The sequence below is a fragment of the Nyctereutes procyonoides genome, unplaced genomic scaffold, assembly GCF_905146905.1.
Source record: "Nyctereutes procyonoides isolate TBG_1078 unplaced genomic scaffold, NYPRO_anot_genome, whole genome shotgun sequence".
NCBI classification, from domain to species: Eukaryota; Metazoa; Chordata; class Mammalia; order Carnivora; family Canidae; genus Nyctereutes; species Nyctereutes procyonoides.
In genome coordinates, this window is record NW_026575141.1 from 1,012,490 (window position 1) to 1,038,071 (window position 25,582).

The following is a 25,582-nucleotide window of genomic DNA, read 5'->3' on the forward strand; positions in this document are numbered from 1 at the left end:
GAAAAGAGTTTCCTAAATCAATCAACTCCACATTTTTTACTGTAGTCAAAATTCAGTCTTAAATAAATCGCAATCAGGGTTTTAGAAGCGCCATTCCTGCGAAACTGCTCCACTGACCCATGGGTATTTGTTATTCTTCACACTCTTTGATTATTCTAAAGCACCTGATACTTTTGATTATTCCCTCTCTGAAATATTAGTTCTTGGGTTTCCACTTCACCATTTGTTTTTGGTTTTACTCCTGTTACCCTAACATCTTTCTTAGACAAACTGATGGCTCATTTCCTCTGTCCATTCTCTAATTATCCACCTTTCCCTCTCCCAGTAAACATCTAGCATTCCCGTTTTGGTCAACAGTCCAACCATCCATCCTGTTACTCAAGTTAAGAACACAGAGTCATCCTATTAACCCACAGTCAACATCCTGTCAATTCCTCCTCCTCCAGTATTTTACAAATCTGTCATTTTCCTATTTAGGTCTACTGCCATTAACCTTTATTTAGACCCTCACTATTTTTTAACTTGGATTTCGCAGTAACTGGGCATCTTGCTTGGAACTTCTATACCATCAGTCCAATTTACCACCTTAGTTGGAAGAGTTATTTTCCTAAAACTGTTCAAATACAGTCATGTTGTTCTCCTTAGAAATCTATTGATTCCCAATTCTAAGACCAAGTCCAAACTTAGCAAGGTATGAATGAACATCCATGTTTTCAGCTTCATCTCTTGCTATTGCTTTCCTCCTCTATGTTCACTATTCCCTGCCAAATCCCCACCTGTGTTGGCTAAACACCGTATTATAATGAGTAATCTAGAGTTTTTTTCAATGGCGGGGGAAAGCACTGTTTCTTTCTTCTCTGTATTATCTGTGCCTGGAAAGTCTTTTCTTTATCCTCCTTGTTTGATTCTACTGGTTAAGCTTTACTTTGATTCCTCCTTTGGGATAGCCGAGTCTTCTCTTCTGTGTCTCATTACCCTATGTCAGAGATTTCCAACCTTGATTATATGTTGGGGTTGTATGTGGAGCTTTTAAAAAACTAGATGCTGAGTCCACACCCAAGACTAAGTAAATCAATCACTGAGGGTGGAACCCAGGCATCAGAATTCTCACAAGTTTCTTGTGTGATTCCACTGTGCATTCCAAGGTAAGAACCACCACCTTACATACACCTCTGTGCCCCCTGGTCCTACTGCACTTCTTTACAAGTTGGGATCCCATATTGGACAGTGAGTTCTCTGAGGTACAGTGAATTTTTCTTTGGTTTTTGTGTCCCCAGTGTCTAGTACAATACCTGGTACTTGGAAAATATAGAAGAACTAAATTGGAGCTAAAAATAAGCTCTCTTCAGTTTTAGGAGTCTAGGTAACTTATTAAACTAAAACCATCTTAGTGGTTTAGTGGTTTTCTTTTTTTTTTTTTTTTTAATTTTTATTTATTTATTTATTTACAATAGTCATGCAGAGAGAGAGAGAGAGAGGCAGAGACACAGGCAGAGGGAGAAGCAGGCTCCATGCACCGGGAGCCTGACGTGGGATTCGATCCCGGGTCTCCAGGATCGCGCCCTGGGCCAAAGGCAGGCGCCAAACCACTGCGCCACCCAGGGATCCCTAGTGGTTTTCTTTTACTTGTTTTCTATACTAAATGATTTAGATGAGCTATCAAGTTATTTGATATTTTAATCAACTTAGAGATCACTCTGCCAGACTCTAACATACCTCTCTGAATTCAATACAAATCAGAATCATGAATACAAGTGGGTCTCCCTCTAAAAAATTCAACATGAAAAGAGTTCTGATTCACAAAACAAATTATGGAGTGATTATTGACACAACTTCCCTCTTCTATGCCACTTGTTTCTTGGTGGCATGTTCTTACAAAGCCTCCTCAAAGTCTCAGGTTCTCTGTGAAGAATTTGTTAACTATGTCGGTCTACAATAATCTCTCCCTTTGGAGAGCAAATGAACAAAAACCCTCCTTTTGTAGTGATCAACTATACTTTGCAATTATAATTTTGTCCTATACACACTGGGTTTGGTAAACTATCACCCCTGAGTCAAGTCTGCCCTGTCAGCTGAGCTGGTATGTCCTATGTAAGCTATGAACATGGCTGACATTTTAAAGTGCTTTTTTAAAAAAGTCAAAAGAAGAATATTTTGTGAGATGTGATAATTATATACAATTTAAATTTTAGTATCCGTATCTAGAAAGAACTCTGGCTGGGTGGTTCAGTTCCTTTTAGACCCATACTACAGGTGAAATTCTCTCCAGAGAGTTACAACCTGACTTAGTTTTCCAGCATCTAAATCTTTGAGCCCATGAATGCTGCTCTAGGGTTCAGGAAATAGGTTGGATGTATAGCTGTGAGATGGTATGGTACATGTGGGGAATCTAAAATTTTTCATTTTAGCACTAGGTGCGATGAAACAAAATAGCTTAGGGAAATACCACTTTAAAAGGCCTCACATTGTTCACTTATATATATTTTTTAACAACTGGCTTAATTCAATAATCAATATTTGGTTACTGGCTTCACAAATATTCACAGATCCTATTTTATTAAAAAACAGTTAACTAAGATACTACCCATACCCTGCCCGCAACAAATTATTAATTCACACTGGAATGAAGATCAATCCTAAATGCCATTCCAAGTATGCTAATTTCAAATACTGGCATTGATTAGCAATGTACAATTACCCTAAAGGGAATCTTTCATTCAAATGGCAAAGTTTCCATCCTAACCAATTGCATTTATTAGTTTATCATTTTGTGATAAGCTAGATTGTGTGGGCTATAAAATTCTAGGACATATCCAAATAGCCTCAAAAAAAAAAAAGAGCTAAATTTCCAACAATTATTCCACAGGAGGAGTAGGGTTAATCACCACTACCAGAACCATAATCTACTAATTAATTCACAGCTCAATGGGCCACAGACAGAGCCATCTGTGTAACTATTTGTACCTGTTCCCAAGAGGAAGAGAAAAATAGGTATACCTCTTGGAACAGGTGATAAGGATGCCATGAGAAGGGCCTACCCTCTAGACACAGTTGAGTGAATTTCATTCAGAAAACAGCTGCTGGTGTTGACTGGCTCTGATGTGCACTGCTTCCTCTCTGGAGCAGTTGAGGATTGCAAGTGTGCCTCATCCCTGGACACAGCTGGGGTATGGAGTTTTTCATTAGGTAAATAACCAGGGGCAGGTGGGACTAATTGGATTCAACTGTTTGGTGACAGCCAGGGCATGATGTCTACCTTCCCAGGCTGAATCTTCCAGATACTTAAAAAACTAGGAGCCAAGCTAGACAGATGAATTCTGGACAAGGATAGTTCAAATTAAGCTGCTGTAGTGGACGCTGTACTATGAATGATTTGGACTTGCAGCAGGCCAAACTGTAGGGCAGTGTCCACTGACACGGGGATAATGACAATGGGAGAGTCGCAGAAGTAAGAGGTAATGCTACACCACTCACCGTAACAAATCAAACACAAAAACAAAACCCAAAAATCCTTTAAGATAAGATAGAGCAGTATAAGCAGGAAAAGAGCAGAGAAATACTAGGCTATTTTTGTATCACACTCAATGCTGGTCAGAGGGCCTCATGATGGTATGGATTTCTACTGAAGAATGACAACTTTAGAAACATCTGATTACTCTGGGGATGGCTCAAGGGAAACAATTTAAGAGGACCAGTGGGAAATGATTTGAAATTTGAGAGTTTATAGAAAGTAACTCTTGGACATAATTTAATAACCTTTAAATAGACAAGTTCTCATTTGAAGGGTTGTAACTGATACTTAAAACAAAACAAAACAAAAAAACCCAAGAATAATTATATTGTAATGGAGGATCAGGAATTAATATGAAATTTGTCTTAGCTGTCAATGTTTAGATTTTTATCATAAGCAAATTTAAGACCTTTATGGAAAGACATCAGACCAGGTTAACTGCCTGTTTCAACTCTAACTGCATGTCTTCTTACAACATTTAGAATAAAATTCAAATTCTCTGGCCTTGAGATCCTTTGGTCAGTGGTCCTTAATTCTGGTGCACATTCAAACATTGGGAAGCATTTTAAAAATTTATCAATTACACATTCTAAAGTGGGGCTCAGCATGGCTAACTTTAAGCTCTCATATGATTCTAATCTGTAGCCAGGAATAAGCCAAATGATCTGACTACTGCACCTGTCCAACCTTACTCAATATTCACTTCTCCCTTCTTCTTTCTCCCTCTCTTCCAGTTACACTACATAAAGCACTTAAGCTTTGAGCCTTTTGCCATCTTCATACTTCTCCCTCCTTTGCCTGGAATGCTCTTCCCCGTATCACCATGTGGTTCCTTCTCAACCTTCAGAATTCAGCTCAAACAACAGATTCTCTCTGAGTTCTTTCCTCTCCGCTTGCATCTTTCTTTCTTTTTTAAAAAATCACATCATCCTTATTTCTGAGAAATTTATTATTTGTTACTTGATTATATTCTGTGTCCTTCAGTAGAGTGTAAAATCCATGAAGGCAGGACCCTGCCTAGTTTATTCGCTTCTATGCTCTTAGATCTAGAATAACGCTGGCTTCAGAAGTGCTTCATAAATAACTGTGGAATAAATAAAGTAACAGGGTCAATGAGCGATAGTAGTGAAGCACAAAGCACCAGGGAAATAACAGATGTTATACAGAAATGTTTCTTTTGCCATCTTATGAGTGAATGACATTATCAATGAATTAATTTAAAAATAAACAATAAACACCAGCAGCAGTAACCATCACCTGACAGCATTTACTATGGACTAGGCATTGTTCTCAACACTGTACACGTATTAACTCTTGCAATCCTGCTAATAATCCTGTGTGCTAGGCACGGTGATTCTTTCCATCTTATAGATGAGATACTAAGGCCTGCTTAGGATCAAGTGGCCTGAGGAGGACAGAGCCAGAAGTGAGCCTATACCAACTGCTCTGGAGTCTGTGCTCCTATTAGAATGTCTCTGAACCATTTGCAACATTTCTCAGGTTCCCTGTTTCCTCTTTAATTCCACTGCCTCTTCTCTGGGCTTTAGAGCTAGACACACCTGGCTTAGAGCGTACCTACAACCCGCCTTGTGCCCTGTGCCCTTATCCGGGTTCTGGATCTTTCTGAACCTCCATTTTCTTATTGGTGAGGTCACAGGAAGTCTTGTCTTCAGGAAGGTCGTGGCTGACAGGACGAATTAATGACTGACAGTCCTTTGCACAGTGGCTGAGAGCTTTCCAGTCCAGGCTGTTAGTACTTTGTCACAAGCTATCGCAAGAGACTCTTATCTGATCGTGGTTGGCTAAGTTGCATGGGAGAAATGAAGACTGGCTGCTTGCTATGGAATCTGAGGGACACCTGGCTGCGTGGGCAGCATCTCCAAAGGCAGAGGGAAGTTACTCATTTGATCAGTAAACATGTGGCAAAGGCCACTGTACACACATTGTGCTAAAAGTTGGATATAACTATGTGTGAGAAGACCTATGAATTTCCTCCTAGATTTTCAAAGTTTAGATCAGCAACACCCACAAGAATCACTTTTGGGACATTTTAAACTACTCTTGCCCAGGCCCAAACGCTCAGGGGGCCAATATGGGAAATCCAGTATGGATGCTTTGAAGTCTCCCCAAATAAGTCCAATGTGAATCCACGGTTGAAAAACAATGTCTTTAAGAGAGAAAGCCATGTAAACCACCAATTGATCAGATAGTTTGTGCATATGAAAAAAAATTTAAATTGTGATATGATGGGATGACAGAATAGAGTTATGCAAAATAAATTACGGGAGCAAATAAAAGCTCTCATTCACTAAGTGCTCTCATGAACCAGACAATGTACATATTTTATAAGTGTTCTTTTGTATCTTGTCAATATTTAATAAAAATGAATGTATCAGTGCCATGTAAGCCAAGGGGGTAACGGATAGAACATAGTTCAAGAGGCAACCAGAAGCCAAGCTGGCATGGAGCTTACAGAGTTTCCGTGGCCTTTTTCTGATTCTTTTTCTTTTTAAGATTTTATTTATTTATTTATTTATTTATTTATTTATTTATTTATTTATTTGAGAGAGATCATGCACACATGAGTGGGGGGAGGGGCAGAGGGTGAGAGAACCTCAAGCAGACTCTGCACTGAGCACAGAGTCCAAAGGGGTGGGAAAGAGGGAGGGGGCTTGATCTCAGGACCCCGAGATCATGACCTGAGCTGAAACCAAGAGTTGGATGCTCAACCAAATGCACCATCAAGGTGTCCCTTCTTGGCTCTTCTGAGATTCAAAATTAGTTTAGGGGTACCCAGGTGGCACAGCTGGTTGACTGTCTGACTCTTGGTTTGACTCAGGTTGTGATCTCAGGGTCCTGGGATCCAGCCCTGTGTCAGGCTCCATACTGAATGGGGAGTCTGCTTAAGATTCTCTCTCTCCTGAGGATTCCCGGAGGTTTAGCACCTGCCTTTTTGGCCCAGGGCGTGATCCTGGAGACCCGGGATCGAGTCCCACATCAGGCTCCCTGCATGGAACCTGCTTCTCCGCTTGTGTCTCTGCCTGTGTCTCTCATGAATAAATAAATAAAATCTTTAAAAAAAAAACAAGAAAGATTCTCTCCCTCCTCCCTCTGCTTTTCCCCCCACTTGCTCTTTCTCAAATAAATAAATCTAAAAAAAAAAAAAAGTTAGTTCAGGTTTTAGGTTTTCCAACTTTTCCTCTTTAATTCCATTGCCTCTTTGGGCTTTAGAGCCAGACAGACTTAGCTTCTGGCGCATGCACTCCCACTCCCAACCCCCGTGACTTTAGCTGGGTTATGAACTTGGCAAGGCAAGCTTGACCAGGCTCTCATTCCTGCAGGACCCTAGCCCCTGGCTACACAGGAAACCTTAGAGTTTTAAGACCCATCACAGGCCCTGGTCCCTTGTTTCTGCTATTTAACACAATGGGGCCAGGATCATGGAGAAGGTAGGTCATCCTTCCTTACCAAAACCTATGATGGTATTACTTCACCTAATATAGGAAATTTTCAGAACTCCTTTCTGCCCATTCCTACCAATTTTGATTTCTCAGCCTCTCCCCATCATCACATCCACCCATGCCCCCCCCCCCCATTGCTTGCTCATCCTGTTCAGTCCATTAGGAATTTCCTTATTCATTCAGCAAACATACTGAGGGCCAACGAGCTGCCCAGCCTGGGGCCAGACCTGGTTTCTGCCACCAGGGATTGCAAGTGTATCCCCACATCATTCTTTCTTCCTGCTCTGGCATGAGTTCTCAGTCCTCTGTAAACCCTGAGGGTGGTTATATTTTCTCTAATAAAAACATGCTTGTGTTTTCTATCAGTTGAACCGCAAAGACTAGAAGATGTTTTATTTGTATTTTCCACCAGGCCCACCCAATGCAGAAAGGCCAATAATAATAATAATAATAATAATAAACTGATGCTGAATTGGAACAGGCAGAAACTTTAAAAAAAAACTGATTTCCAATCTTTTAATAACTATTTGGGGGCACCTAAGCTGCTGGTTAGTACCCCAGGACAAAGAGGGGGAGCAGGAGGTGAGAAGCACTCAGAGTGGAAGTAGCAGACTAATGGACCGAGTGTCTGATTGCTAATGCAGCGCCAGGGAGAATCCACAGCTGAGTTTTCCTCTGAGCCCCAAGGGGTGTGACTAATTAAGGAAAAGACTTCTAGTCCTCATTACCCTTTTAGGAAACCTCTCTTTATCCAAAGCATGTAACATGACATCATTGGACGGCACGGTCTTTCTCTCCAGTGTGAGGTGCTCACAGAAAGGGGAGATGTTGCTGACCTTCCCTCAGATCTCTGGACTCCCAGGGGATGCTCAGGGTCTCATGGTAAACTTAGAAAACAAGCCAGCTCTCAGCAGAGGGCATTGTGGGCTTGTGGATTCGATCATTGCTGTAAGAGATATCTGCTGAGAAAGAATCTGATCGCGATGTTTCCCTGCTCCCTTCCTCCTTCCCCAGTGTTATATCATTTTGGATCATTTGAATTGTATATGGCTTTCTATTTAAGTCAGTCATTTGCTGGCAGCAGAACTAGAACATTTCCTGTTTTTCCTCTCACTGTAATCAGGATTTGGCTGTCCAAATTAGGACTGCCCTAATTACTCCTCAGCAGGTGCCAATCCGGGGGAGGGCACTAAATGGGAAGAGAGGAAGTGAGGACGCTTTGCCATCTTCAGAGTCATACAATAAGAAAACACTTTCTCTCTGGCTGGAAAAACCGGATTAAGTAATAGGCAACAGGCACCATGGGGTTATATATGGATGTGTGTGTGTGTGTGTGTGCGCGCGCACACACACATGCGCGGGAAGGAGAGTATGTGTTGTTTTATAGCAGCCATATAAACGATTTTCTATTTTTTCCCCTTCAAAACTTCACAGAATTACTTTCCCCATCCGTGAGATAATTCATCCCTGGCCTATAATTCAGCAACTGTGGTGGATCACTACAGATATTACTTTGTGTCTCAAATGAAATGATCTGATAATGGGCACCAGTCAGTGGACACCATTCCAGACAATTTGGCCAGGAGGGATACCACAGTGGTACAGACTCCTGGGGGAAGAACTCAGGATACTCTTGATGCCAAACCAAAAGCAACAGCCATGTTCCAAGGGAAAGTAATATAGTGGGAATACAGTTGTACTGTCTGGACCAAATGGCAAAACACGAAAGACAAAGAAATAATTCAGTCCCTAGAAGAAGGACAGCCCACAGCAAACAAAACTATCCAGGTTCCTGCCCAAAGCCTGTTACTCCACTTGTGGTGTTACACCCCGCTCCAACTCACTGGCCAAAACCAGAATTTTAGCCATTTGCCCCTCTCTTTCCTACGTCAAGCGTCTTCCCTTTCTCTTAAATGATGCTCTTCAAATACAAACGTGCCATCTCTTCTTTTTAAAATGAGCTGTCAGGGATCCCTGGGTGGTGCAGCGGTTTGGTGCCTGCCTTTGGCCCAGGGTGCGATCCTGGAGACCCGGGATCGAATCCCACATCGGGCTCCCGGTGCATGGAGCCTGCTTCTCCCTCTGCCTATGTCTCTGCCTCTCTCTCTCTCTCTCTCTGTGTGACTATCATAAATAAATAAAAATAAAAATAATGTTTAAAAAATAAAATGAGCTGTCAAATGACAAAACACCCTTTGTGTGACCTCAGCTCTCCAGCTAGCACCACCTCATCTCTCTGTTCCCCTTGGCAGCAAAACTCACTGTAGGGGTTTCACCTATACTTACAGGTCCCCCCACTCTCAGGTTCCTTCTTAAGCCCAGGCCCATCAGGGTTTTGCTCTTACTGGGCTGCAGAAGCCACTGTCGTCACTCCGTCACTGCTTGGTCCGTGTGTGGACCCAACACTGATTGCCCCTCCACCCCCTACTTGGTTTCAGGGACCCCACGCTCTACATTTGCCTCCTCCTTCACTGACTGCTGCTTCTCAGTGGCCTTTGCTGGTTTCTTCTCTTGCAAACTTCTTCAAGTCCCCAGTCCTCTTCTCTGCCAAGTTTACCCTTACCCCTGGGGTGTGTGTGTGTGTGTGTGTGTGTCATCTTGTCCATGGTTTTAAATACCATCTATATATAGTGTTTCTATGTCAATGGCCAGACCCCTCTCCTTTGGGTGCCTGTTCCCTATCTCCATGGGGATGCCTCAGAGAGACCCCAAATTTAAATCCTTCATCTCAATTGTTGGCAGCTCCATCTCTTCATCATTCAAATAAAAAAAAAAAATCCTAGGCGTCATCATGGACACCTTTCTTTCTCTCCCACTCTCTAACTAATCAGGTAGGGAATTCTGCAGGCTGGCCCTTCCAAATATATCCAGAATTCACCAGTCCTCACCATCTCTGCTGCTTACCACCCAGTATGAGCAGTGTTCATCTCCCACCTGGATTGCCACAACAGCACTCACCTGTACTCCCTGCTTCCACCCTCATTCCCTTCCAGCTCACTCTCAATGCTGGTGTCTTACAATGCGAGTCACATCATGCTGCCCCTACGCACAATTCCTGCAGTGCCTCCCCATTTCCCTCAGAGTAGAGGTCAGCGTCCCTACAGTGGTGTACAAGGCCCCGCATGGTCTGGCCCTCTGTTCATTTTTGGGCATCCTCCCAAGACCCTCTTTGCTCACTTTACCCCAACCACACTGGCCCCCCTGCTGAGGCTCCTGAAAAGTGTGATGCCGAGTCCTGACTTAGGGCCTTTGCCTTTTGCCAGGGCACTCTTTCCAGATACTTTAGCTCCCAAAATTTCTTTGAGCCTCTTCTCAAACCTCAACTTGAATGGGCCCTCTGGAGCACCCTATTTAAAGTGGCAGGCTCCTTCTCCTACACTCCAGTGTCTATTTGTCCTATTCCATTCCCCCTCTGCACTCCCTCACCCAGGACTCACTATTTTAAAATTCTTGGTATTTATGCATTCTATTTATTGTCTGTCTCCTCTCTTCCACCTCCAACAGAACATAAACCCCCATAAGAGCAGTATCTTAGGGATCCCTGGGTGGCGCAGCAGTTGAGCGCCTGGCCCAGGGCGCGATCCTGGAGACCTGGGACCGAATCCCATGTCGGGCTCCCGGTGCATGGAGCCTGCTTCTCCCTCTGCCTATGTCTCTGCCTCTCTCTCTCTCTCTGTGTGTGTGTGACTATCATAAATAAATAAAAATTTAAAAAAAGCAGTATCTTATCTTTTGGTTCATTGCCGTATCTATAAACTCTTATGTAAATACTCAATAAATATTTGTTGAATGAATGAAATTCTAGAAAACAATATATTGTTTTAAGGATGGAGTAACCAACTGTGTCAACAGTTACTGCAATTGAATAATATTCTGACAGGTTTAATACATTTAGGAAAGGACCTTGGGGCACAGAAAGAATTCAAAGCAGAGAATCACAGAACCATTCATGATAATCTTAGAGGTATCCTGGCAAACAGTGAAAAATGAGAGCAAGGATGTTCATGGAAGAAAAGAAAGTCAATGCCAAAAATGGGGTGAGTTTGAAGCTCTAGGCAAAATTCTAGGACAGATTATTAAACATGGTTTGTGAACAATTAGGAAGTGGTCCTCACTGAGAGCCAGAAAGACCTCACGACGCACAAGTCACATGCCTTTGTTCCTATCCTAACTTGGGAGTTGCTCAGTGACTTGATGGAAGAAATGGTAAATTTGGCTCGAGGTCAAGAGTCTGGGTTTCAAAGGGTAATTGGTAAGTTGTCCGAGATAAGAGTTTTTACCAAAGGTTCGGCAGAGTCAGGAGCAGGGGGTCCTGAAAGTGGAAGGATACCTAGTACCGTGGAAATGAGAGGACATGTACCTGTACATGCTCATCCTGGGGTGGCCTGAGGGAGGGGGAGTTGGCATTATAAAGATTAGGCCTAGCAGAACACCAGCAAGAAATCTAACATGTCTCCTATGGGGGCAGATGATAAAATACAGGAGGTGCTATCATCAACAGTGGTGAGGGTGATCTTTGTCATCAGAATCGCAGATAATCATTTTGGGGAGAAGCTTACTATTGTGCTAAAAACAATTCTGAAAGACTAATATTTTCAAAATAACCCTATGACAGAAGATCTATTATTATCCCTTTTTGCAGATGAGAAAATTAAGGCACGAGAAGGTTGAGTAACTGTTCAAGGTCATAAAACCAATAGGTGGCAAAGTTGGCATGCAAATGTAGGCTTCAGAGGTACTGCTCTTGAGGTACCTTCTGGATTCTCATTTAGAAAACCCCCACGAACTCCTCAAATACTCAGTGATATACACATGAGAGTCTCAAAGGAGGTCTTGAGAGGTATGGCCCCCCAAATTCTCAACATAGTCCTGTCCTGTTAAACATTTCTTTTCAAATGACATACATAAAGAAATGAAAAGATTGCTTATAAAATCAAGAATGACAAAGACTTTGGGGAAGAGCTAAGATTTTTCTGATGACAGAATGAGAATTCAAAAATATTTCAAAAGACTGAAATGATCAGCTAAAAATAACATTAATGGGTAAATGTGAGATCTGGAATTCAAGTTAAAAAAAATTCTCTACAAATAAGCATAGGAAAAGATAAGGCTAATTTCAACTGGCACTTCTTCGTATATCTCCCTACATCCCTACAGCCAACCAGTGGCCACGTCCTACATATTTGTCTCCTAGTGTTTCTGGGTCTGTCCCTTCCCCACTACCTCCCTGGCCTCTCCTTCAATTCAGGAAATTGCTGCCTCTCCCCCACTGCTCCCTTTGTCTTTCCAGTCCATCTCACACAAAGCTCAGGTGTGGGCCTGGAACTCCCCATTCATGCACCCTCAGTGGGTTCCCACTACCTAATCTGACAAGGCCAAGTATCTCGAACCTGGCATTCAAAATCCTCCATTTTGGCTCAGCCTTCCTTTCCCAAACCCAAACATCCATCATTTATTTTCTTTTCCTACCCCTCCCACCTCGACGCTGCTCTGGTTCCTTCCTTCGGCTCCTGTAGCCTGAATCCTGTCTCAGTCTTCACAAGGCCTACTTCCTACCCTTCCCCGAGTCGCTCCTGTGCTTAAGTTGTTTCTCCCCCGCACAGCGTGTCTACCTGTCTTATCATATTTTCTTTCACAAGTTAACACTGTGGACATACATGTCTTTGTCTCTGATTTCCCTTTCTATCCTCTACCAAGAAGGCAAACTCATTGACAGTATCCTCTGTGACTGACTGACTTATCCACACACACTCACAGTTGTCTTGGATCTGGGAAATGCTCAATAAATCCCCGACAAACGCACTCATAGAATATAACAAGCAGCACCGTGTCTAGCACTGGGTCCTACACAAGGAAGGTAATAGTTTTGCTGAACTACAAGGCCACTATGCTGGTGTTTCTACTGCGTCCCTGCAATGTCCTTCCTTCTGTCCGCCTCCCTACATCCCATCTATTGTTATAACACCCAGCACACATCTCACCTGTGAATTCTGACTCCAGGCTTCCCTTCTGGTTTTCTCTCATCTTTCATTCTTTCTGCTCTTTTGTCCCATATCGCACAGTACATGTACTGATGACGGACTGTGCTTTCCTACCTCTCCTTAATTACATACATTGCATAAAATTTAGTATTTTATCATATATTCTTTTCTTCCCTAATTGTATCAGGTCTTGTCAACCAGACCATAATTTGTTCCTATTATTGGCTTCTTACCAGGAGTGCTACGATCTTTTCCACAGCTCAGTGAGATTTCTGAGCCCAGAGAAAAGAAATTAGAGGGAAAACTAAAGGTTTTCAAGCTCATAACAATGGTTTTTCATTTCTGCTGATGCTGGAAACAGGTGTAGCTGTCCTGTCACGACAATAGGACGGTTATGGATTAATAAGCATCAGGATAAATACATTTTAAGAACTAAAAAGAAATCCTATTCTAGATTATTAAGGGATACGAATAGTTTGAAAGTGCCTTACTTACTTTAAAGATCTTTTAGGATTACAAGGTGGACTAACCATGATCTGGCATTTCCTCGAAGTAAGACAAATCTCACAATTTTAGATTTTCATGAAAATGAAGGCTGACACCTTGTCTATGCCACACAATAGCAGTCCTGAGGGGCTCTGTCCCTCGGTCCCTCACATTCCCTCCATAGGTTCACACCTATTACACACGTATTCAGGAGACTATTTAGGTGGCAGGTGCTCTCATCAGGGCCCTTGACTAAAGCAAAACTGGTCCTTTTCTAAAATGGTGGAAATGTTAGGGTCTGAAAGTGGGATCGCCAAGCAGGGCAGCTGTCAGGTTCCCAACCCAAGCTGTACCTGCAGGCAGTGGTGCAGGTGTCCTTGTACTCCTGGAGCTTCACACACACCATGTTGAGGAACTGATCCGAGTATGCACTCAGGTCATGCATCAAGTTCATGAGGTCTTGCACTGTCTTCTCCACAATGATCGTGCTCTGCAAGAGGACACAGAAATTCATGCGTTGTGTTTTTGTTTGTTTGTTTTAATTCAAGTCATGTGTAGGACAAGGAAGGACAACTGAAAGGATGCAATCATTTAAGATGTGAGCTTTCCTGGGAGGATGCAACACTTTCAAACATTGATTAAAAACAGCCAAGTAAGTATCTTACATAATGCTGGTCTTCCAAAGACCTGAGAAAGTACTCTCTGCGGAAGGACATGGGACAGGGATTTGCAGATTGGCTCCACAGAATTATCAGCATCCACAACATCGGGCTATGGCTTTTAAGGAAGATAATGTACATTCAGTTGGAGACTGCTTTATCGTCTCTGGGGCTCTACCTTGAGGTTAGGGACCTACAAAAGGCAGCACAAAGAAAAGGTACCCTGTGATCTGTTTTAAAAGTTTCAAAACTATCAACCTATTCTGAACAACAGCTAACATTTGTACTGAGCCTTACAGCTTGTGGCATGTTTTCACATACACAGCAGATGCTATCTTATTTGAGACTCACATTAATCATGGTAATCATGAACGCTTACTGGGTTCTTGCAAGTGCCAAGTCCAGGGCTAGGCACTCTACATACTTCAGCTCATCTAATCCTCTCAGTGTGCCTACCAGGTGAATCCCCCAGTCACCCCCAGATTAAAGATGAAGAAATGGGTTGAGGAGAGCAAGGGAGCCGAGTCAGGGCTGCAGGCTTCACTCTTTTAACTACAGCACTCTGCCTCGGAGCTAGCCCAGAGTTCCTCTGCCTGGAGGTCCCATCATTTTCTCCTTAGATCAGAGCAGTTCCTGTTGTTGCTGCCGCCGCAGAAGCTCTGTCCACAGAGACTCAGACATATTTTAAAAACGGAATTAGAGAAACATCCTGGGGAAACAATAATAAGCCCATCTTGCAGCTAGAGACTGACAGAACTGTGCAGCAGATCAGGGTTCTATCTGTGGAGAGGCATACTCAATCAACTCTAAATCTTGGATTAAGAAAAGACTGAGTTGTTTAAACCATGAGTTCCTGTCTCTTTTAAAAGGAGCAGAATTACACTGGAGTAAATATTAATCACATGCCCAGCATCTTGGGAATCCTTTGATCAATAACTGCTTTGTCAAAGATATATTTATTTACATAGAATTACATGAGCTGTGTAGACTTGTCTATAAAATTACAAATTAAAAATATATTTTTTTCTACTCTGACAGTGACCTGGGGGGAAAAAAAATCAAAGGCCTTTTATTCTGCTTAAATGCAGACTATGGGGGTACAGGATCTTGGTTAATTGTTTTTCTTCTAAAAAGTAAAACAGGGACACGTGGGTGGCTCAGCGGTTGACTGTCTGCCTTTGGCTCAGGTCGTGATCCTGGGGTTCTGGGATTGAGTCCTGAATCAGGTTCCCTGCGAGGAGCCTGCTTCTCCCTCTGCCTGTGTCTCTGTGTCTCTTATGAATAAATAAATACAATCTTAAAAAAAGAAAAAGGATAAAAGTGTACAGCTTTTCTCAACACAATGGAGGATCAGGTGAGTCAGGAGTTCATGCGTGGGTGCTTATTCAAGATGATCTGGCTGTGGAGGTTTTTATCTGCCTTCCTGTTCTCCCACCACTTGCCCTGTCCCGAAGTAAAATAATCAGACGGTGAAAAGGAAGGAACAGTTATACTCCATAAGGTAAACCTCACAGGAAACCAAATTACAGTCTCTATGGAATCCCAAGTTCAACCTCCTTTTCTGTATCGATTTTAAGAATAAAGCACTGCAGCTTCCCCTAATCCATAATCCCGCTCCTCTGTATTTGTGTGTGAGTGACAGGAATTGATTCTGCTCAGCTCCATGTCCCCATGCCGCTCGGAAGAATCTAAAATCCTCATCCTGATTCAGAACACAGGATATCCTATAACATGCAGACGGCAATTAATACGGGAGAGTGGAGTTCAGCTACGGTAACAAAGCCCCCCTTAAAGTCTAAGACACTGTAGGGAAGAGGAGCACAGGGAGATTGCTTAGGTTTATGGAGAGAAAGGGCCTGGTTCTTTCTATTGATTAATTACCTCTAGGCAGGTTTGGGTAACCTCTTCCTTTCTTATGACTCCATGTAGTCTTCTAATAACCAAGGATAATTTGGTGGCTCCTCCACTGGCCTTCATCACTCTGGGATTCAGTTGGTGTGCTGGTGCTTTGACACAGAGGAAAAGATGTCTAAAGGGTCTCGGGTGTGTTTGCTCTTCCTAGTTATATTATCAACTTCTCAAAAGCAAGACTGACATTCCTCATTTCCTTTGTCCATCCCCCAGCCTTCCCCTCCCCCACTGGTTTACGACGTCTCAGGACCTTCAGGACAGTGAGTGCTCTGACTGAAAGAAACGATACTAATAATGTCAGCACACACAGATAAACCTCTCTGAATGCCACATATGTGAGGGATGCTAGACATGGGCATCTCTGCATTCTGCAATCTTGCTGGGTGGGTACAGTGTGGTCTGTATTTATTCCTGTGACAGTCGGAGAAGGGGAAAATGTAAGCACATGGGAACATTCCCCAGAGATAAAGGTTTTGGGGTAAATAGGAAGTACCTACAGGGAATGATTAGAATGCCATAGTTTAATTCTAATGATCGTGCTCAACAAAAAGCCTATGTGATGTTATATGATTACATACAATTTTCCAGCTATTTGGTTGGTTTACCTTGTCATGGAAGCACTCTGGATAATCAATCACTACATTCTCTTCAAGGAAAATGACACTGTAGTTTGCCAAATGATGGGTATTTTTACAGGGGAAAAAAGTTCTCATTTTTCAAGAATTTATTACAATTTCCAATTCAGTGGCTCTGACAGATAAATGTTGAAAATATCAAACTTCTAACAAGGTCAATTCTGTTTTTATTTATTTGATCTTTTGGCATCTCAAATGATGTATTGACTTGTTATTAATTTTGGGATTTGCCAATGTTGAATATAATGACTTTATAATAAGTAAAACCCTGATTACATTCATTATAATTTCTACTAAACATATCACAAATGATTGATATTTGTTTAGAAACAACTCAATTCTCATTTCTTGCAACTTATTACCAGGTAATAAAGTCTGGGCATGACATGAAAAATGAGAAAAGGAAAAAAATTATCCCAAGATAGCAGATGTAATAAAAAAGCCATTGCTATGAAAAATAACTAAAGTTTCTTATACACCAGAGGACTAATATAGAAAGAGGTTCAATAAGGACCAGCTCTTGGGTTCTGCACTTTAAAAGAATTTAATGAATGAATGAAGATGATTGGACCTTTAAGACCTTGTCCATTGTATGCCAAAATGGGGCTCTGCAGCATGATACTAATATGAATGTAACAGAAAATTGACTCTAAGTTCAAGTAATTTGGAAAATGTGGAGTTAAAGAAAATTGAAGTGGCTTCTTCACTGGAGGGTTTTGGAAACTTTTACTATGCTAATGTTGCCGCAAATCTTAGAGAGACAAATGTGGTATTCAATCTTCCCCTAATTATTTAAGTAAAGCAAACATTTTCCATAGCACAGCACAGATCTGTTCACATTTTCTAGAATGATGTTTCAGGAACATGGTTTAGGAATGAGTCTCCCCAGTTCTCTGGTCATACTGATGACCAGTGACATGCTTGAAGACTCATACAGAGTCCAGCTGAGAACGAGGTGAGAAGCTGAGCCTCTTCCTCCTCAGTCCATGCTCCTTTCTACATGTCCAGCCTTTTAAGCTCTGGCCCCTGTCCACCTCTCTAGCCTTCTCTCCAGCTCCACTGAGCATGCTATCCATGTGTTCCAACCACACTAAACTATGAGTTATTCCTTGACTGCATCAAGCTACTTCCTGTCTCTGTGTCTTTGAGCTTCCTAATCTCTGCGCCTGGAATGCCCATCCTAGCACATGTCTGTCATCCTTAAAAAGTCAGCTCAAAGGCTACCTGCTCTGATTTAAATGCCCCTCCTCTGTCCTACTAGAACACCCCAGGCACAATTTAGCCCAAGCCCTAAATGGAGTGAGGCACCCACTGGTTCACTTGACTGTCCGCTAGACTATCGATTCCTTTGATCGGTGACATACCTTCATATCTCTACTAGCAAAGTATCTGGCATATTGTAGGTGTTCAACAAATGTTTATTCATGAAAATGCATAGCACATTCAGAACAGTGAAAAGATAGATTTATAGTAGAATTATGATGCAAAATAGTGATCCAAAAGCCTGACATGTGAGGAATCAGTCCATGGCCTCTTTATTACTATATAACTGTATCTTAACCCCCACAGTCCTAACAACTAAACATTAACTGTGAATAAAGATTTTTAATTTTTCTACAAAAACATTCTGAATTTCATCTGACTGTATTACCTTCTGTAATGGTAACCCATTATACACACACAACCAAATGTGCTAATTTTAAAGTTTTAAGAAATACAAATAAATTCACAGTTCAGGAAAAACAAAAACAAAAAACTTCAGTTTGGAGAATGCAGTTTCTGTTATGTGTGTTCTTTTTGTCCCTGGTGCAGGGATGGTTCAGAGATACCACAAAGAACCTAAGGTCCTTGAGAACTACTTTAGAAAGCATTTGAGAGAAAACAGTAAATTCACACGCACCCTCACACTACCACACACACACCAGCAATTGTGGAGGGAGGGGGCTTCACAAACGTGAGATAATGCTTCTGTTTCTTGGGACATAATCCACCTCTAGGTCAGTAAAGCTTGTCATACCATATTGTCCTTCCAATTATTATCAGCTCCATGTTACAGCTCCCTGTAAACAATAATAGCTATAGTAATGACAGTAATGCTAGAAGCCAAAAGGAAGTCTGCTTTTCATTTTTTAATCTAAATTTTGACTTGTATGATATTTTACATATTCTGAATGGGACTCTCCTTTTTTTTTAAAAAAAAAGATTTTATTTATTTATTCATGAGAGACACAGAGAGAGAGAGGCAGAGACACAGGCAGAGAGAGAAGCAGGGTCCATGCAGGGAGTCCATTGTGGGACTGGATCTCACGACTCCAGTATCACGTGCCAGGCCAAAGGCTGGAGCTCAATGGCTGAGCCACCCAGACGTCCCTGGGCCTATCCTTTAATAAGTTATCTGGTAAAAATCTATGCATCCCGGGAGCTGGTACCTGAGAAAATGCCATTCTACTCTTTTTGCCATCATCCGCTGCCTCAGCAGCAGCAGAAGGATCTGTTAGAAACTTGTCTTCTATAGAAATGAGTGCTTTTGTCCATCAAAAGACATGAACATAAGGACTCATGGCAGTTTTATTTATAATAGCAAAAAAAAAGGGGGGACATTTGTCATGTGCATCGGTTGAAAAGGCAGATATTGTGTGGTATATTCACACAATGGAATGCTACAGAGCAATCAAAAAGGATGGGCCACAATTACCAGTGACAACATGGATGGACCTCACAAGCCACGCACTAAGTAAAGCATTCAAACACAAAAGAGACAACTGCATGATTGTTATTACTGTAGTTCAAAAACAAGCAGAGATCGTCTCTGTTGGGAGAAGGCGGAATAGTGGCTGCCCTTGGAGGGGGTGGGTCCTGACTGAGAAGGTGAGAACCTTCCAGGTGTTGGAAGCATCTTGATTGGGCAGCTGTTCCATGAATAAACACATACATAAAAATTCTTCACCCTTACAATTCGAGCACTTAACATTTTATGAGTTTCATGGCAAAAAACATTTAAGGTGGTATCTGATTATGTCTCTCACCAACTTAAAGCTCTCGCATGCATGAGGCCTCACATTCTTCAGATAACCTGCAAGGCCCCTCATGACAGGGCTTTTGTCTACTCCTCAGCTTCATGGGCTACCATTTCCTCTTGTCTCTCTGAGATCCGGCTCCATGGGGCTTCTTCAGTTCTTCATTTCCATTTTAGAGACCAGCACTTGCCTGCAAAGTTCTGTCCCCTGTCTTCCTTTCTTAGAGCACTTTTCCTTCTCTTTCAGATCTCAGCTAAAACCACCTCTCCAAAAAAAAAAACCAAAAAAAAAAAAAACCAAAAACCAACGGAACAAACAAAAACCCAGAACTCTTCCCAACCCCCATTAGGTCTTCCTGTTAAAAAAAAACTAGAATATCTTTTCCCTGCCTCTTTAGTTCTATTTCTCTGGAGAACTGAGATGAATATACCTTTGCTAGGGTAGGAAGAGATCCTGACTGGGAGGGACATCCGGTTGGTGGTTACGTATATGCATGTCAGATGTCAATTATAAATAATTCTGTCCAACCATCATACAAATGAATAGGTACCCCTTCAACAACCTGTCCCAGAGTACCATCTTTAAGTGCGTATTCTCTTACAGTGGTTTTCATTCACAGCTTATGTTTAAAATATGAAGATGTAGCAATGTTATTGGCGATACCCCAACAGACCACCAGATGATAACTGTTGGGAAGGATCAGAAGTTGTCTGGGGATAGGGCAAGGAATTTAATTAATTAAAGAGATACATATTTGTTAGTAAATATTTTCTGTTAGCCAAATATTGGGCTAACTGCAGGAGAAAAAAGCCATATAAGACAAGGTTCCCGAACTACAGAGATCTTAAATATTAGTAGGAGGAGACCAAGGTGTTCACAAAGACAATAAAGTCTCAATATGCCAGGATAGCACCTGGGCATCTGTATATTGTGCAGCAGAGGCAGAGAAAAGGAAAGTTAAGTGCACTGGGGTGGGGGTTGGGGAGTGGTGGGAAAGAGGAAGTTATCATTGAATTGATTACTGAAAGATCAATAGTGACTTAGAGATTGACAAAAATGGGGGGAAAGTACTTCAGGTAGGCAGAGCGGCATGAATGTGAAATAGTATGGGATTCAGGGAACTATAAGTGGTTCTTCATGGCTATGGTGAAGGGTGTGTGTGTGTGTAGATTGGGAAGGCTGTGACCGAAGTCAGAGCTAGGTCCTTGTATAACAAATATATACTTAGTACCTAAATATTTTGAATATTCCTCTTTTACTCTCTCCAGCAAGAGAATACAACAAATCAATCCTTTCTGATATCACCAGTCATTAGATGATCCACTCCAACCAAGTGTAGGAAGATAATTTCAAAGGTTCTACTCTTGGGAAAAGATAAACTTATATAACCAACAGGGAAATACATTCTGAAGCTCCTTTTGGCAAGCTGAAGAGAATTATTGTTTATAAATAATAAATAAATAATAAATAAATAAAAAATTTTTTCTTTGTTTAGACAAAGAAAATAAGAAGTCAAATTTTGGGCAACCAGCAATACTCTCTCTCTTTAGAATTCATGTAAGTGATTATAAAATTTTTCTGCCAGTTAATAACTTAGAAAATGTATACAATGTAAACTTCTAATAATATTTTCTTAACATTTTGGCTAGAAGATCACTTATGGTTGAATAAAATCTGTGCCTAACATATCTTATAAGCACAGCTGGCTCTTTATGAAGTTTATTTAGGGGCTTGTGATTTCATATTCAAAACAAAACAATGTAGCAGAAAAGGGGAAAGAAATATACAGAGGTTGAGCTTAATTAGACTGTGAGATCCCAGGGGCTATCTTTGTTTTCTTACATGCTTCAAATCAATATGACTATGCCCAGGTTATCGATTCCCCTTGATATGTAATGGAACCCAGGGAGTGGAAATATATCAACGAAGAGGTGAACATTGGCACCTATAAGAGATATCCTCAACTCCAGCTCCCCAACACACACATGTGCACACTTCACAAGCACCTTAAGGTTGCTATTCAGCCGAATACACAGTACTACACAAGACACAGAAGTAGAACAACACAAGCAGCTATAGTATTTCTTTTGTGCTGAGCCATGCTCTTGATATAAAGCATGGTTTGTTTGTTTTCCAGGGGGAGCTGCTGATCTAGTTGGGATCATTTAGAATAAGAAATAAGTGATATAGGGGCACCTGGGTGGCTCAGTGGTTGAGCATCTGCCTTCGGCTCAGGGCATGATTCTGGGATCCTGGGATCGAGTCTTGCATTGGGCTCCCTGCATGGAGCCTCTTTCTCCCTCTGCCTGTGTCTCTGCCTCTCTCTCTCTCTCTGTGTCTCTCATGAATAAATAAATAAAATCTTTTTTTTTTTTTTAAGAAAGAAACAAGTGATATTCTAGGAGAAGATGCCAGATGCCAGTTAAGTGCACTGACACTGTAGGGGCATAACAGTGAAAAGGTGGGATATGGAGGGTGGGTGAGGTTCAGGATACAGGAGGAGGAAGAAGCAAGGCATTTCAGACCAGGGAAAAGCTGGTCTTGTGTAGCAAACAGGACACAAGTGTGGCTGGAGGGGGAGATTCCTGTTGAGCAACGTGAGGGTCAAGGGTTGACTGGCCTGGGGACCCCACCTGTGGAAGGCCTGAATGGCAGGCTGGGGTTTCCTCTTGTGGAGACAGAAGCAGGGCAGTGCATGAGGTGGGGTGGGGGGTGGGGCTCAGAATCCCAATATTTCTAGAGCTGAAAGCAACCCTTTTGTTATCTACAGTCCAATTCTCTGGCTTTACAAAAGAAAACCAAAACAAATATTAAAGGGCCTGTCAAAGGTATACAGCTAGCTTGCTTATGACACTTCAAAATTCAGAATCCAGGTCTCTGAACATCCTCTGGCCAAAGCTGATGATTAGACCATTGAATGGAGTAAATTATTGTAGTTGATGATTTTTATTGAAAAACATGAAAAATCAATGTGGAGAGAAAGTCAGAAAAAAACTCATTTGTCACCATTTGAGGTGACTGCTGAATCAAGTTCTTGTTTGAAAATTGATAAAGAGAAAGAATTATGCATTTACGGTCTTTCCAGTAGGAACGAGATCTGTTTCAGGGTTACCAGACAGGAAAAAGCTCTACTTTAATGAAGAATGCCAACTGGGCAATATAGAGGAAATAACAAATAGAAAATCATTTTGTTGCCTCTAATAACACAATTGATTTGGGTAAGGATTATCAATTGGTATTAAAACAAATAGATGAAAGTTGACAGGGAAAATGATCCGTTTTGTAGTGGCAAAGATACACCACACAGATTACTTTCTGGTCACCCAAGGAGAACCATAACTGCGCTACAGAGGGACCAGATGGCCACAACTCTCATCTGGGGGTCAACCTTCATGTCGCTAACGTTAGGAAGCCAGCTCTCATAGGTCTGCGGATGCGATGGAATGTGATATCTAACATCATCTATCATATCTTCTCACTAACACCTTTAACCTCAATCTAATCACTCTTTTCTAACATCGAGGGAGAAGAAATAGGATGCTATCAGACGAATAAAGAAGATGGGATATTGTAGAGCACACGTGGCTGGGTCTGCTCAACACATTGGTGTTGGACAAAAAACAATCACTGTTCTAGATTAAAAGAGACTTAAGCCACATCACAATTACAGCCCTAGATGGAATTCTACTTTGGACAAACTAGTTGTAAAGAACATTTTGGCAAAATGTAGGAAATTTCAAATTTCTAGATATTAGAAGATATTAAGAACTTCCTGCTTGTGCTCATACCCATGACGACGTGACTGTGATAATGAAGAAAATAAAGTATTCTGGTGCAAAACAGCTTGAAGCCTTGCTTCAAACATAAGAAAACCAGATAAAACATGTGAAGCACTAGTTCTCAGATGCTGCAGAAGGAAAGTCAATGAGGTGAGCCCTGCAAATGCTCCAGCTAGAGTTTCCATCCACAGTGCAGGAAACAGGGGAGTCGTTCTGAGTGGAGGAGACAGCATCTTGAGCTTTGGAAGGTGAAGGCAAGTAGGGCTTTGTGGGGTGAAATACTGCAGGGGAGGGAGCTGTACTGAAAGCAAGGGAGAGGGAAAGATCAAGATCTTTCTGGAGGTTCTTTATAAGAGTCCCCTCAAATCTTTGGCTGAGCACTGATCTGTGCTTGTGGGACAGACATTACTAATGCTGGTGAAAGAACCAGACCTCACACAGGGCCAGGAATGGTTCCCATTAGCCAGGGTGGAAGAGCCACTTCATAGATAGGGCATCTGGTAGAGTTCTCACAAATGTATGGCACCTAGGGTGGTGGGGTCAATTAGCCTCTGTCGAAAGGTTGCCCTGGACATGTCTGACAAAGCCTAGAAGCAAACCTCGAAGCGATCAATGTAATTCTATCACTAACATGTGCCTCAAAACAAAGTTCAAGAATGTTTAAAGCACCACAACAAAATCCAGCACCCAACAATGTAAAAACAAACAAACAAAATCACCATGTCCAGCATTCAACAAAAGGTTACCTGGCATGCAAGGACACGGAAAAATACATAAGGAAAAGGAAAATCAGTTAAGAAAAAACATTCCCAGAAATGCTGCAGATAATAGAATTAATAGACAAGGAGGTTAGAACAACCATGATAAATATGCTCCTATGCTCAAAAACATAAAGCAAAACATGAACGTGACAAGAGAAATGGAAGACATAGCAATAGAAACTATCCAAATAAAACACAGAGAAAAAAACAACAGTGATGCAACAGAGCCCGTGAAATGTCCATGGGACGGTATCAAGCAACCTAATACACGTAACTAAAGTTGCCAAAGGAGATGGAGGACGGAAAAAATATAATGGCTAAAACCTTTCCACTTTTGATGAAAATTATTTGCCCACAGATCCAAGCAGCTCAGCAAACCTCAAACAGAAGATGACAAGGACTATAGTAAGACACATTATCACAAATTGTTGAAAACCAGTGAGATTAATAGAAAAATTGTAAAAATATCAAGAAAGAAGGAAATGAAGTCTGAAATGAAAAATGAAGAATTCAGGCCTTTTGGTTCCAATTTTAAGGTTCTCTTTAGCGCCCCTCACTCAGCCTGGCCCTGGGGATGCTGGCGTGAGATGGATATGGAGTAGACTGGATGAGAGACGTGGGGTATCACAGCACGGAGGCTGCCGGCAGTAGTGGAGTGTGGCTTGGCCAGTGGTGATAGGTGGAGAAGAGGACCCAAGAAAGAAAAGAAGAAGAGGGATCAAGACAAAAACAGTGAGGAAAACAAAGGATACCAAAAGCCAAGAAAGAAGAGTTTCAAGGAAGAGGGGTAGTCTAAGGGCATCTGATCTTTATGAACAAACTGACCGCTCACAAAATCCCCCAGAGATGACGGGAAATTCTCTAGTGTTAGACTGACTCCAGGTAACAGTGTGCCCTGGAGTTTCATTTCTCAGTTGTGTATTTCTAAATATTGTCTTTCTGCTTAAAGTTTAGGCCCATTCCATGCTCTACTGTCTAGTTATATACACACTTAAAAAAAAAATCCTTCGTTCTTTTCCTTAACCCAACCGATGCGAAATGCTTTTTTTTTTAAAAAAGGTAATTTATACAGAGAAAAAAATGATAACAAGAGGCAGCCTAAAAGTAAAAAGGTATGAAAAAGAACAAATATAGATGAATTTAAAGGACACATCTATTCAAAGGTAACCAAATTTTAGCCCCTAGTTGACCTGATTGATGAAGGTAAAATACTCAAGGACCCTTGTTTCCTTTCTCTTATTTTGGATATGGCTGTAAATATAAATAGCATTTATATAATATATATGTGACTGTGAGAACAAGCTACCTACCTGTCTATCCATCTGTCAATCTATCCAGTATTTACTGAACACCTACTAGGTGCCAAGGCACTACCACTATG

General features: G+C 41.6%; 1 protein-coding gene across 2 annotated transcripts in view; it reads right to left on the reverse strand.

Annotated features, from left to right (window-relative positions):
- Positions 1 to 25,582, reverse strand: part of EXOC4 (exocyst complex component 4) — a 746,310-nt gene that overhangs the window by 141,839 nt on the left and 578,889 nt on the right. For both annotated transcript variants that reach the window (XM_055307533.1, XM_055307534.1), the window contains exon 12: positions 13,793 to 13,929. In XM_055307533.1, the coding sequence (XP_055163508.1) occupies positions 13,793 to 13,929 (137 nt within the window). The remainder of the gene's footprint in view (positions 1 to 13,792; positions 13,930 to 25,582) is intronic.